The 15,775-nt window shown below is 43.0% G+C and overlaps 1 protein-coding gene across 4 annotated transcripts in view; it reads left to right on the top strand.

The window, feature by feature from the left end:
- The window catches only part of HADHB (hydroxyacyl-CoA dehydrogenase trifunctional multienzyme complex subunit beta), a 1,343,347-nt gene that overhangs the window by 518,401 nt on the left and 809,171 nt on the right, over nucleotides 1-15,775 (top strand). For all 4 annotated transcript variants that reach the window (XM_044061616.1, XM_044061615.1, XM_044061614.1 and 1 more), the window contains exon 9: nucleotides 10,400-10,580. In XM_044061616.1, coding sequence (XP_043917551.1) covers nucleotides 10,400-10,580 — 181 coding nt within the window. The remainder of the gene's footprint in view (nucleotides 1-10,399; nucleotides 10,581-15,775) is intronic.

Genomic DNA, 15,775 nt, shown 5'->3' with positions numbered 1-15,775 from the left:
AGTAAAAAGCCTTAACCTTCCTGCCCCAAGTGAACCACTGAAATATCCCTAACATGATTTTGCAGAATTTTAGTCTCATATTTTGGTCTGCTGGTTGCAGCATTTTGTTTATAACCAAATGAACGAAGACTGGTCAACTAAATGACTGACATCAGTCTTTTAGAATTAAAAGTCTTCAGAAAAAGCATGCTGATGCAAAGCCTGTTACTGTAGTGACTAAGTACAAAACAGCAAAGAAAACTTCCTTCTATCCAAGTAAGGCAATGGACAACACAGGAACTACACCACAGTCCAGAATGCAGCAAAGCCTGTATACTGGTCTAAGCTAGTCAAGAAAAGGCGGGAAAACAAGGATTTTTTTTGTTTTTTTTTTGTTTTTTTTTGTTTTTTGAGTTAAGTACACAGAAATGCAGGAAACAGTAATAAATCAATTACACAGGCTAGTGCACTTTAACGGGCAGCCTCAACAGTTAAATTTAACAAACAAACTTTCGACCAACTGTAACTTAAGTGCAGATAATGTACAATGCAAAAAACAGGTAATAAAGCCGTTTAAACTTGTTCAAAGTAAGAAAAAGAAGGTCTTTCAGGTAAAACAGCAAAAAAAAATACTTAGATCAGGAAAGTAGTCACTTTTCTCAGTTCTCTGATGCTAGCACCACTCTGCAGGACCACGAGGAGCTGTTTCTGAGTAGTATAGCCAGAAAAAACACTCAGAGGCAGATTTTAAACAGGGAACTTCAAAAGAGCTGGAAATGGTCCAAAACGACCAATTACTACAAGCTCTTGTGCTGAGGTCACTCCTTCAGGGACAGATAGGCTGCTCAAGGCTCCCCACTCTTAGTTGCTGGAACAGTCTTTGCAGAAATATGATTTTTATAAAGGCTACAAGTCTAGAACTGAAATGTCCTTTTTTTTTTTTCTTTTTCGTGACTTGTCCAGATTTCATTGGCCAATAGAAAAAAAAATACAGATGTTAGGAAGAAGAGACCCAAATATGAAGTAAAATCAGAGATCCTGTTGAATTGGGGCCATTTGACAAAGTATCGATGCCTCCCTCACATTCCAACATAAAACTACTTGTATGACTGTGAACTCCATCTCACAATTTTAAATGAATCAATACATTTATAAATAACTAACACACAGGACTGTATCTTAGCTCTTTGTTGTCATAATACACAGTTCAACCCATTTCAGCCACCCTTGCATACCTCTCAATTTTTCAGTTCAAGGCTTGAGGATAAAGCTAAAATGTGGGACAAAGTGACATACATCAGGGGCAGATATTGCTGTTTTGTACTTAGTCACTGCAGTAACAAGCTTTGCATCAGCATGCTTTTTCTGAAGACTTTTAATTCTAAAAGACTGATGTCAGTCATTTAGTTGACCAGTCTTTGTTTATTTGGTTATAAAAAAAATGCTGCAACCAGCAGACCAAAATATGAGACTAAAATTCTGCAAAATCATGTTAGGGATATTTCAGAGATTCGCTTGGGGCAGGAAGGTTAAGGCTTTTTACTCTGTACTCTTCCAAGTCCTGAAGAAGTAAGTCATTTGAGACCCATCCGAGACCCATCCGAGGTCTGTACTGTCTGAACAAAATTTCTCAAGATTCCAACCCTCCATTGTCTATTTCCACTGCTTCTTTTCAGCACAGTTATGGTCATGCTAGCTGTGAAGGAAGCCTAGTTCCATATCATTGTCAGAAGGCATAAAAAATGGGTTCATAGGGAAGTACTAAGCAGTTAGCCTGCTGAACATTACAAACCTAGCCAGTAGAACATACTCAGAAGTTCCCTTCAACTTCAGTTGGGGCGAAACAGGACAAATTGCAGAAGAATTTGATGCTGCCCATCCAGTTATTTGTTTACCTTGAAAGTGCCAAGTTTTCTGCAGATGCAAGGAATACATCCTCTGTTGATGGAGGTTTAGTTATTTTAACAGGATATTTGACGTAGAATGTATTCTTCAAAGGAATAGAAGGTCCTAGAAGTTTCTTTCTTGGCTCGAAAAGCTAAACACAGGTCTCAGCAGAGGAGTCCATAAGACAGAGTACAAAGAGAAGGCTGCTATTCTATCTTGACAGCAAAGATTTTTTTTAAACCACTGATGGTTGAGTCATTGATGTCTCATAAGTTGAGTGATATGTTTAGACAAACACATGCCAAAAAGTGCACTGTATTCAATATTTGATCTAATGAGATGCGAGTAAAGGGGATTTAGGATGTTGGATCCAGAGGAAAAATACCTTTGGAAATTTAAAGAGTTGCAGCAAGCAGAGATCATTTCTAGCAGTTCACTTCCTTGATTCTTGATTTATTCATTGCTTTGAGAATGCGATATGTTTAGATGTTCTTCGTGTTTCACTGTTGCAGTCATTACATTTGGGTAATCTGCTGGCAGGTTGCCCTCAGTCGGCCTGATTAGCAAAGTCTTGGGTCTTGTGTCGATTGTTGTCCCTTCTTCCATGATGTCAGGTTGTCAGGGGTATAAAACATGCAGCCGACGCCATTACGTCAGTCTTTCTTGCCACACGGTGCCCGAAGCAGAAGCAGTTCTCAAGTGCCGGTCGGCCGACTACTGAAATTTTCGTTTTCGAGTTTCAGAACCGAAGTCTTCAACTAAAAGCTAAGTATCCCGTTGGGAAAACTTTTTCTTGCTCCTTAAAGATGTCAGTAAAAGTTAATAATTGTATTACTTGTGGGAAGCAAACACCTCATAAGGATTTTCATTTGTACTGTATTCCTTGCCTAGGCTGTACCTTGCTGTCGATTTTGTGCTTTATTTAATCAGTGCACTATCCATCGTCGGTACATTTTTGCTTCTAAATATTTCGGGTCTCTGTTTAATTATCCAGAAATAACGTCTGTTAGCCATCTGACTACTGGAATACCAAAAAAATGCCAAGAAAAAGACAGAGACAGGCAGTTGAGGTCCAAAACTGCAGATGACTCTTCTCCTAAGCCAGTTTGCCGGTACTCAGTGAGGTGCTTTTGCAGCCCCTGATGCCCGCTACTTCTGATTTGCAGGCATCGACTGAGACCCATTCGGAGTCAGGTATGCTGCGAGATACTTCACCTATGGAACCCGATGTCTCTACTTTGGATGGGTCTGGCTTCTGTGGGTGTATTCAGGCCTGCAGACTTGCATATTAAACAGACTTCACCTTCAGTACTAAGGCCTAAATCTCAATCTTTGTCTAAAAAAAATGATGCCCAGGCCACATGTTCAGGCCCCTATGCCTAAAAAAAAAATGATCAAAATGGCTGAAGATTTAATTTAATCAGGGGTAGTCAACCCCCCCCCCTTTCTAAGAGGCCTAGGGCTGAACTTGAATATGAATCTTCTGAACAGGACTCTGTTTCTTCTGACTCTTCTAATGACCTGGATTTATCCATATCTACTTATGAGGGCTCTGATACAGAGGATTCCATTCCCTCTGCTTCTCCCCCTGAGGATTTTTCTTTTGGGGAAACTTTACATACGTTAAGGGAGCATTTCCACTGGGAAAGTCAGGATTTTTCTGAATCCAAAAAGATGCTTGGGGATTTTCTTCTCCCTCAGCATAGGCCTTTGGCTATACCTCCTGTACTAGACATTGTTGATGTGTTTTCAGAATCTACTATGGCCCCTGATTCCTTGCCTCTGGCCCCTAGTAAACCAGACAGATACTACAGGGTTCCCGAGTCCCACAAATTCCTTTTCAGAAACCCTGTTGCGGACCCTGAAACCATTTCTCAGGGGCCCAAGGGCATTAAGGCTTCTACTGCTAAAAATCCTACCCCTTCTGATAGAGACTCCAGGGGCGCTGGATAGAGGGGATAAAAAGGTTTATACTTCTGCAACCTTTGCAATCCGAGCTTTAAACTGTCAATTCCATATGCTAAAATATCAAAGGCATATCATGGGACTGCTTAAACAGAAAATGGTGTTGATTTCTGACTGTGTGGAAAATAAAGATTTACAAGATTTATTGCATTCAGCCAAACAAGTTGGAAAACATACTTTGCAATGTGGTTGTGATTCATTAGAGGCCTCTTGCAGGGCTGCTGTTACTCTGTCTGTGCTCAGAAGGCATGCTTGGCTTAAGGAGCAATCTTTTCCTGATCATGTTAAGGCTAAATTGTTGGATGATCCTTTAAATCAGGACCACCTGTTTGGCAACAAGGCTGAGGAAGTTCTTAAAAAGATGGAAGATAAAGCTAAATCTATGCAAACTGTTAAACATTTTTTACAAGTTCAGCCTCCTAGATTTAGTAGGCACTGGCCCTCTAAGAATTGGTCCTTTCCAGCCCATTCCTGAGCTTCTCAAGCCAAACCCAGACACAGCAAAAACCCCAGGTTTCAGTCCCAGGGGACTCTTGGAACTCAGCAGTGGGGGGCTTCCCCTTCCAAGTCTGGGAATAAGACCCCCCCATGGTAAACTGTCTCACTGACTTCCTTTTAAAATTTCCAAGCACTTATCAACTGACTGCCCCTTTGGAGGGAAAGATTGCTATGCATGCAAAGAATTGGGAACTCATTACCCAGGACAAATGGGTTTTAAATATAGTGTCCCAAGGATATCGATTTCACTTCCACACGTTGCCAACACCAAGTGGGTGGCCGGACCTACCCACAAATCAGTGGACAGAGGCCCCCAAACAAGTACTTTCTCTCTTAAGCATGGGTGCTATTCAACTGGTACCAGAAGAAGAAAAGGGACAAGGTTTCTACTCGAGACTTTTCTTGGTACCTAGAAAAGACAATTCATGGTGTCCTTTCCTGGACCTGTCTACTCTAAACACCTTTTTGGAGATTCCAAAATTCAAGATGCTGACTCTTCACCATTTACTTCCTATGCTAGGCAAAGATGCCTGGTTGGCAACACTAGATTTAAAAGAAGCATACCTGCACATCCCAATCAGGGAATCTTGCAGAAGATATCTACGCCTCAAAACAGGCTACACGCACTATCAGTTCTCTGCACTGCCCTTTGGCTTATCTACTGTGCCCAAGGTATTCACAAAGTGCCTAGCTCCAGTTATTGCATTTTGCAGGCAAAGAAATATTCAAATATACCCATACCTGGACGATTGTCTAATTCAGGCAGAAAGCCAGGACATACTTTTGAATCATCTGGCCTTTGTAAAAAGGGTTCTAACTTGTCTGGGGTACACCATAAACGAAAGGAAATCACACCTGGTACCCTGTCAACATATTATATTCCTGGGAGCAAGCTTGAATACAACTTCACAGATGGCTTACCTCACGCCAAAAAAGCAAATTCATTTGACAACCTACTTCAACAAGTGACCACAAAAACCCTGCTATCTGCAAGACAAATACTGCAAGCCTTGGAGTTCATGGCCTCCTGCATATGAGGAAACTACAGTGGAATCTAAAAAGCCTATGGTGTCAACATTCTCAAGACCTAGAAACAATGATTCCTATCATACATTGCCTACACCTGGAGTTCCTTTGGTGGGCAGAGGCCTGCCACCAAAACAAGACTACCTTTCACACCACCCCCTGCCACCCAAACCCTAACAGATGCATCAGGCTATGCATGGGGGCTCACCTGGCAGGGAAGTGCATTCAGGGCCAATGGAACGCAAGTCAAATGCACCTGCATATCAATCAAAAAGAAATGTTAGCTGTACAGAATGCTCTGACAGCCTTCAAGGACCACATTCTTCCAGGACAACCAATAGTAAAGACGGACAACACCACTGTTATGTGGTGCATAAACAAGCAGGGGGGTACACATTCTTACCCCCTCTGCAGACTAGCCATGGCATTGTGGAACACAGCCTTGGGCTACCAAGTGCACCTACAAGCTCAATTCCTGCTAGGGAAATTAAATACACTGGCAGAAGGACTAAGCAGAAACCTCATGGTCCCACACGAGTGGAAACTGGAACCAAGGATTTTCAACATGTTGACAAGCAAATGGGGAAGCCCAGATATAGACCTGTTTGCCTCTCCCCAGAATACAATTGAACAAATTTTGCACAAGGACTCCCCACAAACAAGCCTGGAAAGTGGATGCTGTGTCCTTCAGCTGGAAAAACCTCAGTCTATGCCTTCCCCCCCCCCCTCTGCCTCTGCTCTCCAAAGTACTACTAAAAATCAAACGGGACAAACCAAGGATGATTTTGATTGCTCCAGACTGGCCACTCCAACACTGGTACCCCCTCATGTGCAGTGTGTCATGGTTATTTCCGTGGCACCTGCCTCAGACTCCTTCCCTGCTGTCTCAGCAGAAGAACCAGATTCTGCACCCTCAGCTTCCAACACTGAACCGTGCACCCTGGCTAATTACTTAATCTCTCCTTTACCATCCCTCAGCAAACATGTGATGTCATTTTAGAGGCAAGGAGGCCTAGTACTAGAAAATCTTATGCTGAAAAATGGAAAAGATTCTCTGCCTGGAACCAATCTCAAGGGATGAGCACAGCAGCGCCCAATTTACCTCAGATTTTACAATACTTAACTGAGATGCTTCACAAGGGCCTGTCTTTTTTTCCTCCATTAAAATCCACGCCTCAGCCTTTTCAGCTCCATTATAACACAGAACCTCCCCTCTTCTCTCATCCACTGCTCAAGCAGTTCCTCAGAGGGGCAAACATTTGAGACCACCCAGGAGAGCTCCAACCCTAGCCTGGGACCTTAACTTTGTCTTGGAGAAACTCACTGTACCTCCTTTCAAGCCAGCTGCTACTGCAGACTTAACATTTCTTTCTTGGAAAACAGCTTTTCTTTTAGCAATCACTTCAGCTAGAAGGGTATCTGAATTACAGGCCCTTATGGCAGTGGAACCTTTCATCATCTTTCATGCGGACAGGGTGTCCCTCAGAACCAATCCATCCTTCATGCCCAAGGTGGTATCCATTGTGGCTCTTAATCAGTCCATTCATTTGCCAACCTTTTTTCCCAATCCACAGAATAAAGGGGAACGGATACTGCATTCCTTAGATGTGCACAGACAACTTAGATTCTATTTGGACAGGACTAAACCTCAAAGGAAATCTGAGCAGCTGCTGGTGGCATTTACTGCAGGGGCAGAGGGGAAGGCTATTTCAAAGCAAACCATTTCTAAACGGATAAGCCATTGCATTCATTTCTGCTATAAGCACCATGGAAAACCTTTCCCCCAGGAGATTAGACCTCACTCCACCAGGGCTGCATCTACCTCTACAGCCTTTCTCAGAGGCGTCCCTACTAAGGGACATCCTAGAAGCTGCTACCTGGAGTTCTGTACATACTTTCACCAAGCATTATCATTTGCCAATTTTCTCTAAATCCAGAGCCGACTTTGCCACTGCAGTTTTGCAGGGCCTTATAGCTGGCTGTAATGCTATCTAAATTCCTCCTCCCAACCATAGCTGTGGGAATCTACCCAAATGTAATGACTGCAACAGTGAAACATGAAGGACATAGTACAGTTGTGTACACTTACCATAAATGTAGATATTAGAGTGTATTCACTGTTGCAGTCCTGGTTACCCTCCCTCCAACCCCCTAACTTCTTTTGGCTATACCTCTACTTTCCTTTGTTATGCTTAAAAGCGTTTTTGGTGTATTTGCTTTTTTGTTGGAAGTATACCTTTGTGCTTTTATGTTTATTTGCTTGCCATTAGGGGGGCACCTGACATCTGGGGCAAGAAAAAACTGATGTAATTGCATCGGCTGCATGTTTCATACCCCTGACGTCGTGGAAGAAGGGACAGCAACTGACGCAGAACCCAAGACTTTGTTAATCAGGCCGACTGAGGGCAACCTGCAAGCAGATAACCCAAATGTAATGACTGCAACAGTGAATACACTCTAACATCTACATTTATGGTAAGTGTACATAACTGTACTTTCCTCTAGCTTGCCCGCATGTGACAAAGTGCCAGTGGTACCAAAGAACAGTGTCTGGGTACCCATCCCTTCAAGACCAAAATCATTCTTCGTTTGCATTAGGAGGAACATATGATGGAATCAGTCATATGGTCAGAATTTGGGAATATTCTTCCAGGTATTTCTGCCTACAGTAATTCTGACCATGAATTTGTCAGACCTGGCCTGAGGGGCTTATGAGATCCCTTAAAGGTAAGGTACTTGGGTTAAAATGAAGGAAAAAAGCACATGGACATAAAATTAAATGTCTGTCATACTTGCCCTGGAAGCCTTCACCGTTATCCTACAGCATTGGTTCTTCAGTTGAGTACAAATAATACACCTGTGATGTAGTATATTAATAAATGAAGAGGAACATGTTCATACCTGCTTTTGCAGACTGGTCACGCATGCATGGGAAATGACTTTGAAAGTGAGTTTGACATTGACTGTAACCTTTGTCTGCTCTCTATAGAATGTGGTGTTGGACAGGCTGGTCAGATCCCAAGCAGCCCCCCACCAGTGGATGTTAAACCCTTTTCTTTCTGGGTCTCACCCGTTTTTGAAGTATACTGGTGATGGTTGTGTTTGCCTCTCATCAGAACATGCAACCAAAAAAAATTTCACTGGCAGAACAGCAACTCCTGAAGCATGATAAACTGTCTCCTTTAATTGGGCAGGTCTGTTCCTTTCTGCCCCCCCCCCCCCCCCCACACACACACACACACACAATTTCTCTTGATTCCTAGAGTACCGCTCAGAAATCTGGGAGGAAAGACCAGAAGTAATCCTTTATAATACCTTTTTGGCGAAGGCAGCACTGATTTCCTCTCCTGAACAACTTGGCAAAAAGGAAAATGCAATGTGTTTGTGTGCTGACCTCTTGACATGAGAAGTTCACTGCTATACTGTTCTTGGCCCCTGTAAGGCTGATATAGAGAATTTTATTCTGATTTCAGCCAGTCACAAGTATTCTGAGAACATGTGAAAAATGAATGAGGTTAGGAAACCTAACACAACAAAATCCTACCTAGCTAAATGGAAACTATTCTCCTGATGCCATTCTAGGGACCTTGAACCAAATGGATCTAAAGTGAGTATGGCCCTGGAATATTTATCAGTCTGTTATAGTGCAGGTTTAACTTACACTTCCATTAAAGTTAATGCTTGTGCTCTTTCGGCCTGATTGCACTCCAGACCTTGTCAGTTTTTCAAGAGGATCATTCACTTTGGATAGCCAAGGAGTTGAAATTTGTTCTACTATGAGATCTCAAAAGTCTCTGGCCCCTTTTGAACCAGCTGCTTCATCTTCACTCCAGTATCTGTCTTGAAAAATCACATTTTTTGGTGTCTGTTAATTCCCATAGAAAGATTTGAACTCCAAGCCTTTATGTGCAAAATAACTCCCTTTCCTGGTCTTTTATCTGGGCATGGCATTGTTGCATACCAACTTCTGAAATACCCCTGAATTAGGCTGTTCATTTAACCATTTTTTTTCTGAAGCCATAGAACTCAGGAGAAGAGATCCTGTATTTTCCTGATTTGCATAGACACTTGAGGTTTTACTTTCACAAAACCAATTAATTCAGAAAATCTGATAGCTCATTTGTTTTGTTGCAAAAGTGGAAGGGAGAGGTAGACCTATTAACAAGCAGACTCATTCTAAGTGGCTGTTTTACTGCATTATTCTAGAACTCGAACCATGACAATCTGTCAGAAGGGCAGATTAGTGCTCATTCCGTGAGGGCTGCTGTTGCAGCCACATTCTACCCAGGCTGTGCTTGAAGCAGCTTTCTTGGTAATTGTGTACACCACCTCCAAACAGTACAAACTTTTGCCAGCTTCAAGGCCAGGATTTGTTTCTGTTATCTTTCAAGGACTTGTGTCCAGGTAAAATTCTTCATTCTCCCTAAGACATCATGCTTTAGGAGTCTTTCCAAGTGTGAAGAGTGCAACAGTGAATGCAGTGAATATAGTACATTTGTGCTAAGAATGTAATATAAATGTGGATATTAGAGTAGAATCACTGTTGCAGTCTTGGTACCCTCCATCTTTCTTTCAGTTGGTCTTTGGATTGGATGGCTTTCTAGTTTTTAAGTGCCTTCCCTTTCACCTTCTCATATGGCCTCAATTCCTCCTTTGTTTGCTATCTGGAGAAGGGGGATTAGGGTCCTTTGGGGTGGACTTGGAACATGTGGTGCTCAGGTCTTTTCCTTGCAGGAAATGTCTGAAGTTGGTGTCTGTCAATGCACTCTTTATACTGTAAATGTTATATGGCCCTCTGGTAAGAGGACATTAGCCAAAACACTGGTAACGGGTAAAGCTCTGGAAGTCAGGCCAGACACTGACTACCTCTATGTAGGATATCCCAAGTGTGAGAACTGAACAGTGAATTTACTCAAATATTTACAGTTATGGTAAGTTCTTAACACAGCTTTACTTTACTTGGATTGCTGCACACTGAAAGCGTAAATCTAGATGTACTGTTTTTGACTACTCTTTTACTTCTCTTTCATTTGCCCTTGAAAAGCTTCCAGGAGTGGCAGAGTTTTCCACCAGTGAAATAATGGGTCATTCTGCAGATAGACTTGCAGCAGCATTTGGTATTTCTCGAAAAGAACAAGATGAGTATGCCCTCCGGTCCCATTCCCTCGCCAAAAAAGCCCAGGATGAGGGTCTTCTTTCAGATGTGGTTTCCTACAAAGTGCCAGGTAACTGTGTATTAATTTCTTATCCTTTTGCCGACTTGCATTTTCTATATAGTTGACTGTTTTAACCCCCCCCCCCCCCCCCCACTTTTTAAGATATGTTTTGAATACCATTGGCTTCCTCACTTAGATATTTTTGGGACATTTAACCATTCTGAAGTGTTAAGATTTTTTCCTTTATGGAAACAAAAATAATCACAGTATTCTTGTAGAATGTACTTGTATGAGAAGGGGATGGATGTTTGTTTTGAGGGCTGCTAGGATTTATGCACACCATTATAATTCAGAAGTGTAATTTAATTTGCTGTTTCTGCATTAGAAAAGGATCTAAATGTTTCCATTGTACTGTATTTATGATCTAAATTGCATTGTACTGTTTAATCTTACGTTAGTTTTCAGTGTTCGTTACTATATGGTTGCTGAGTGAAGACGTCCTCTGTCATCTGCATTCATTAGCTTTACTTTTTTTCTTCCAAAAGAAAGGTCATTTACACTTTTGTCATTGGAGGAACTACACGGCAAACTGCAGTCAATGCATTTCCCCTGTTTGCAGTGCCCCTCCCACCCACCCACCACTTTCAACAGGCTTTTAGAATTTTTTCCTGCTTGCTTTTACACTTTGCTGTAGCTATGCCCCTGCCCTCTGTGTTTAGCCATTCTGGTATTAAATTTTTGCCAACTTTTTTTTTTTTTTTTTTTTTTTGTGGAATCTGTCACTCGTGTATTTCATCCTCTTGTCCTGCTTCCTGATGGTTTTTTCCTTCCTCTAGTAATAAGTTAAGTTCTGTAGACTATTTTTGTTTCATTTAGTCTTGCTTTAGTGTAGTAGTTTGTTTAAAATGTCTACTTTTTACTGTTAATTTTGTTTTTCCTCCTATTGACTTCCTTGCTGGGGCTTGGCCTTTCCCAGGCTTTCTTCCTCTAACTGCAGTATTATGGGAGAGGTTGCAAGTCTTGGATGTTCATCGTGTTACACTGCTGCACTCAGCACTGTTGGGTTATCCTGCCGTCAGGCGGTCCCGCAGTCGGCCCGAGTTCCAAAGTCTTGGTCCGGTGTCGGTTGCTGTCGCTTCTTCCCTGACGTCAGTGCGTCAGGGGTATATAAGATGCATCCGACACCATTTTCTCCAGTCTTTCTTGCCGCGCGGTGCCCGAAGCAGAAGCAGTTCGCAAGTGCCGGTCGGCCGACTCTGGAGATCTTCAAATCGAATTTCAGACCAAAGTCTTCATAAAGCTAAGTACCCCGTTGGGGAACCTTTTCTTGCCTCAGTCCAATGTCAGAAAAAGTTAACAATTGCATTTCTTGTGGGAAGCAAATACCTCATAAGGACTTTCATTCCTATTGTATTCCTTGCCTAGGCCCACACCACGACGTCACAGGTTGTCGGTTTTGTGCTAGGTTTAATAAACTAACTATTAAACGTCGGTTTGATTTCGCCCGACATTATTTTAGTAGGAAATTTAATTACACCATGCCGTCGGAGCAATCGACGACCGGAATGCTTAAAAAACGCAAAGATAAGGACAGGCAGCCGAAATCCAAACCGGATTCCGAGGCCTCTGCTAGGCCAGTCACCGGTTCTCCGGTTTTCAGTGAGGTGCCTACGCAGCCCCTGATGACCACTGATTTAGAACCCCAGGCGACATCCGACTCTCAAGCGGAGATTACTAGGCCTCCATAACCTTCACCTTTAGGCCCTACCGACTCAATACCTGAAGGAGATTCTAGTGCAGTTGAAATGCCTTCAGTTACTGAAGGTGTCTTCAGACCGACTACACTCGCTATTAAATCCTATGCAAAACTGCAAACTCCTTTAAAAACAAAAAAGACTGCACAGCAGTCTCCTGTACAAGGCCCCATGCCTAGGAAACAGATGCTTAAGATGGCTGAAGACTTAATTACACTTATCAGGGGTTCCCATCCCCCTCCTGATAAAAGGCCAAGGCAAGAGGAGGACTACGCTTCCTCAGACTCTTCTGAGGAACAGGAATATTCCTTTCACCCTTATGAAGATTCTGATGCTGAAGAGTCTATCCCTTCTGCATCCCCCCCAGAAGACTTCTCTTTTGGGGAAACTTTACATACTATGAGGGAACATTTCCACTGGGAAGGCCAGGATTACTCTGATTCTAAGAAAAGGCTCAGAGAGTTCCTTTTACTACCCCAACACAGACCACTGGCAATTCCACCTGTGTTAGACATTGTGGATGATGTTTATTCAGAATCTAGCCTTAACCCAGACTCACTACCTCCTGCACCAGCCAAACCAGACAGATACTACAGAGTCCCTGACTCACACAAATTCCTGTGTAAAAGCCCTGTTGCTGATCCAGAAACCATTTCTCAGGGTCCCAAAGGGGTTAAAGCCTCTACTGCTAAAAATCCTGTACCCTCTGAAAGGGATTCTAGAGCACTAGACAAATGGGGAGAGAAAGTATATACCTTAGCTACTCTAGCTATGAGGGCCTTAAATTGTCAGTTTCACATGCTGACATAACATCTGATGTTTCAATTAAAACAAAAAATGCTCGCACATACAGATCAGCCAGATTACAAGGAATGCAAGATGTGTTGCATTCAGCTGAACAAGTGGGAAAACATACTTTGCAATGTGGATTTGATTCATTGGAAGCTTCTTGTAGAGCAGCAGTGACAGGGTCTGTCATACGAAGGCATGCTTGGTTAAAAGAGCAAACATTGCCTGATCATGTTAAAGCAAAATTATTGGATGCACCCTTACAGCAGGATGTTTTATTTGGTGTAAAAGCAGAAGAAGTTTTAAAGAAAATGGAGGATAAGACAAAATCTATGCAGACAGTCAAGGATTTCTTACAGGTTCAACCTCCTCTTTTCAGCAGAAATTGGCCAACCAAAAACTGGTCCTTTCCAGCTTCTGCCAGACCACAGAGGGGCAGATACAAACGCCTAAGAGGCAGAGGCCAGCCGCAAGGCTCTTACCAGCCTCGACAATGGAGTGCCACAACCCAAAATTGAGAAGACCGGTCTCAAGCTACCAGAAGACAAACACAATGACTTACCCCTCAGACTACCAAGCAAAACCCTCTTGGCAGCTCCCTTGGGGGGAAAACTAGCTCTTTTTGCAGACAATTGGCACATCATCACAAAAGACAAATGGGTCCTAAATTGTATACAGATTCCACTTTCACACTTTACCAAGGATAAAAAGAATGCCAAACCTACCACCAAATCAATGGGCAGAGGCTCAAAAGCAAATTTCAGCTCTCATGGACAAGAGAGCCATTCAACAGGTTCCTACACAGGAGCAAGGACAAGGATTTTACTCAAGACTGATGTTCTTCATTCCACATTGCTGCAGTCCTAACTATTGGGTAGTCCGCTGTCCAGTCGGCCCGAATACCAGAGTATATGGCTGACGTCGGTCAGGGCGCATTAGACTGACGTCAGTACGTCAGGGTACTAATGCGCATGACCGACGTCATATCCTCAGTCTTTTTTGCCGCATGGTCCGATGCAGAAGCAGTTTTGCGAGTGCAGGTTGGCGTTCTGAAATTTTCTGAAGTCGGAGTTTCAGACCGAATCAGAGTTGGCTAAGTACCCCGTTGGGGAACATTTTGGTTTTTTCTTGCCTCAGTATTTAACCGGATGTCAGAAAAGTGAATAACTGTATTTCTTGTGGGAAACAGATACCTCATAGGGATTACCATACCTTGTGTATACCTTGTTTAGGGCCTGAGCACGACGTTGTTGGATGCCGCTCTTGTGCTAGGTTTAACAAACGCACTATTAAGAGGAGGTTAGACTGTGCCAGGTTAGTGTTTGGGAAGCGTTGCAATTATAAAATGCCGTCGGATGCTCCGACGCCCGCTTCGCCCAAGAAGCGCAAGGACAAAACAGCGAAGCCTAGGGTTGATGAACCGGCAGTCCCGGACGCCGGTTCTTTAGAAGGCTCAGTGGAGCCAGAGGTTTTGCCAGGAGTTTCTTTGGAGTCTCAGGCAGAGACTTTACTGTTACAGGATGTGCCTTCTCAGGAGGTAGGCCAGGCTGAGGGGCTTCTCAGGTAACTGCTCTTCCTCTCTTCGCAAGGTAGTTAGAGCCTCTCCTTCTGTTTCCACAACTTCTTTGAGACGTAGGCCAAGTTTAGCTTCAGTGGGGCTTCTCCTAGCACTTCAGGTTCTGTGCCTAAGAAACATATGCTTAAAATGGCAGAAGATTTGATTACTATGATTAGAGGTTCTATGCCCCTCCTGATAAGAGGCCTAGGGTGGAACCTGAGTTTGATAGTTTTGAACAGTGTTCAGAGGCTTCTGAGTCTTCTGGAAGATTTGCAGGAGTATCCTCCTTATTCTGATTCTGATGTGGATGATTCCACTCCTACAGCTTCTCCTCCTGAGGATTTCTCATTTTCAGAGACTCTGCATTCCATGAGGGAGCACTTTAAATGGGAAGGCCAGGATTACTCTGATTCCAGGAAAAGGCTTAGGGAATTCTTGTTTTTACCCCAGCATAGGCCCTTAGCTATACCTCCTGTGTTGAATGTGGTGGAAGATGTTTTTGCAGAGGCTTCCCTGAACCCTGATTCTTTGCCTCCTGCTCCTGTTAAACCTGATAGGTACTATAGGGTGCCTGAAGCTCATAAGTATCTTTTTAAGAGTCCTAGGGCAGACCCGGAAACTATTTCTCAGGGACCTAAAGGTGTTAAGGCCTCTGTGGTTAAAGACCCTGTTCCCACTGATAAGGAGGCAAGGGCTTTGGATAGATGGGGAAAGAAAGTGTATACTTCTTCCACTTTAGCCATGAGCGCGTTGAATTGTCAGTTTCACATGCTAAAATATCAAAATTATCTCCTCTCACAACTGAAACCTAAGGTGGATGCTTTGGTCGAAGGTATTGAGTGTAAAGAGTTGCTGGATTTAGTTCATGTGTCTGAACAAGTGGGTAAGCATTCTTTGCAATGTGGTTTTGATGCTGTACAGGCCTCCTCGAGGGTGGCTGCCACTAGTTCTGTTCTTCGCAGGCATGCCTGGTTGAGGGATCAGAATTTAGCTGAGCATGTTAAGACAAGGATTTTGGATGCTCCTTTACAGTCTGATGTGTTGTTTGGTTCGCCTGTGGAAGCAGTTTTAAAGAAAATGGAGGACAAAGCTAAGTCTATGCAAACTGTTAAAGATTTTTGCAGGTGCAGCCAAGTTTAGCAGAAATTGGCCTACTAAGGGAT

Source organism: Protopterus annectens, chromosome 2.part0 (genome assembly GCF_019279795.1).
Source record: "Protopterus annectens isolate FY-2018-M chromosome 2.part0, PAN1.0, whole genome shotgun sequence".
Taxonomy (NCBI): domain Eukaryota; kingdom Metazoa; phylum Chordata; order Ceratodontiformes; family Protopteridae; genus Protopterus; species Protopterus annectens.
This window is presented reverse-complemented; position numbering and strand designations above follow the sequence as displayed.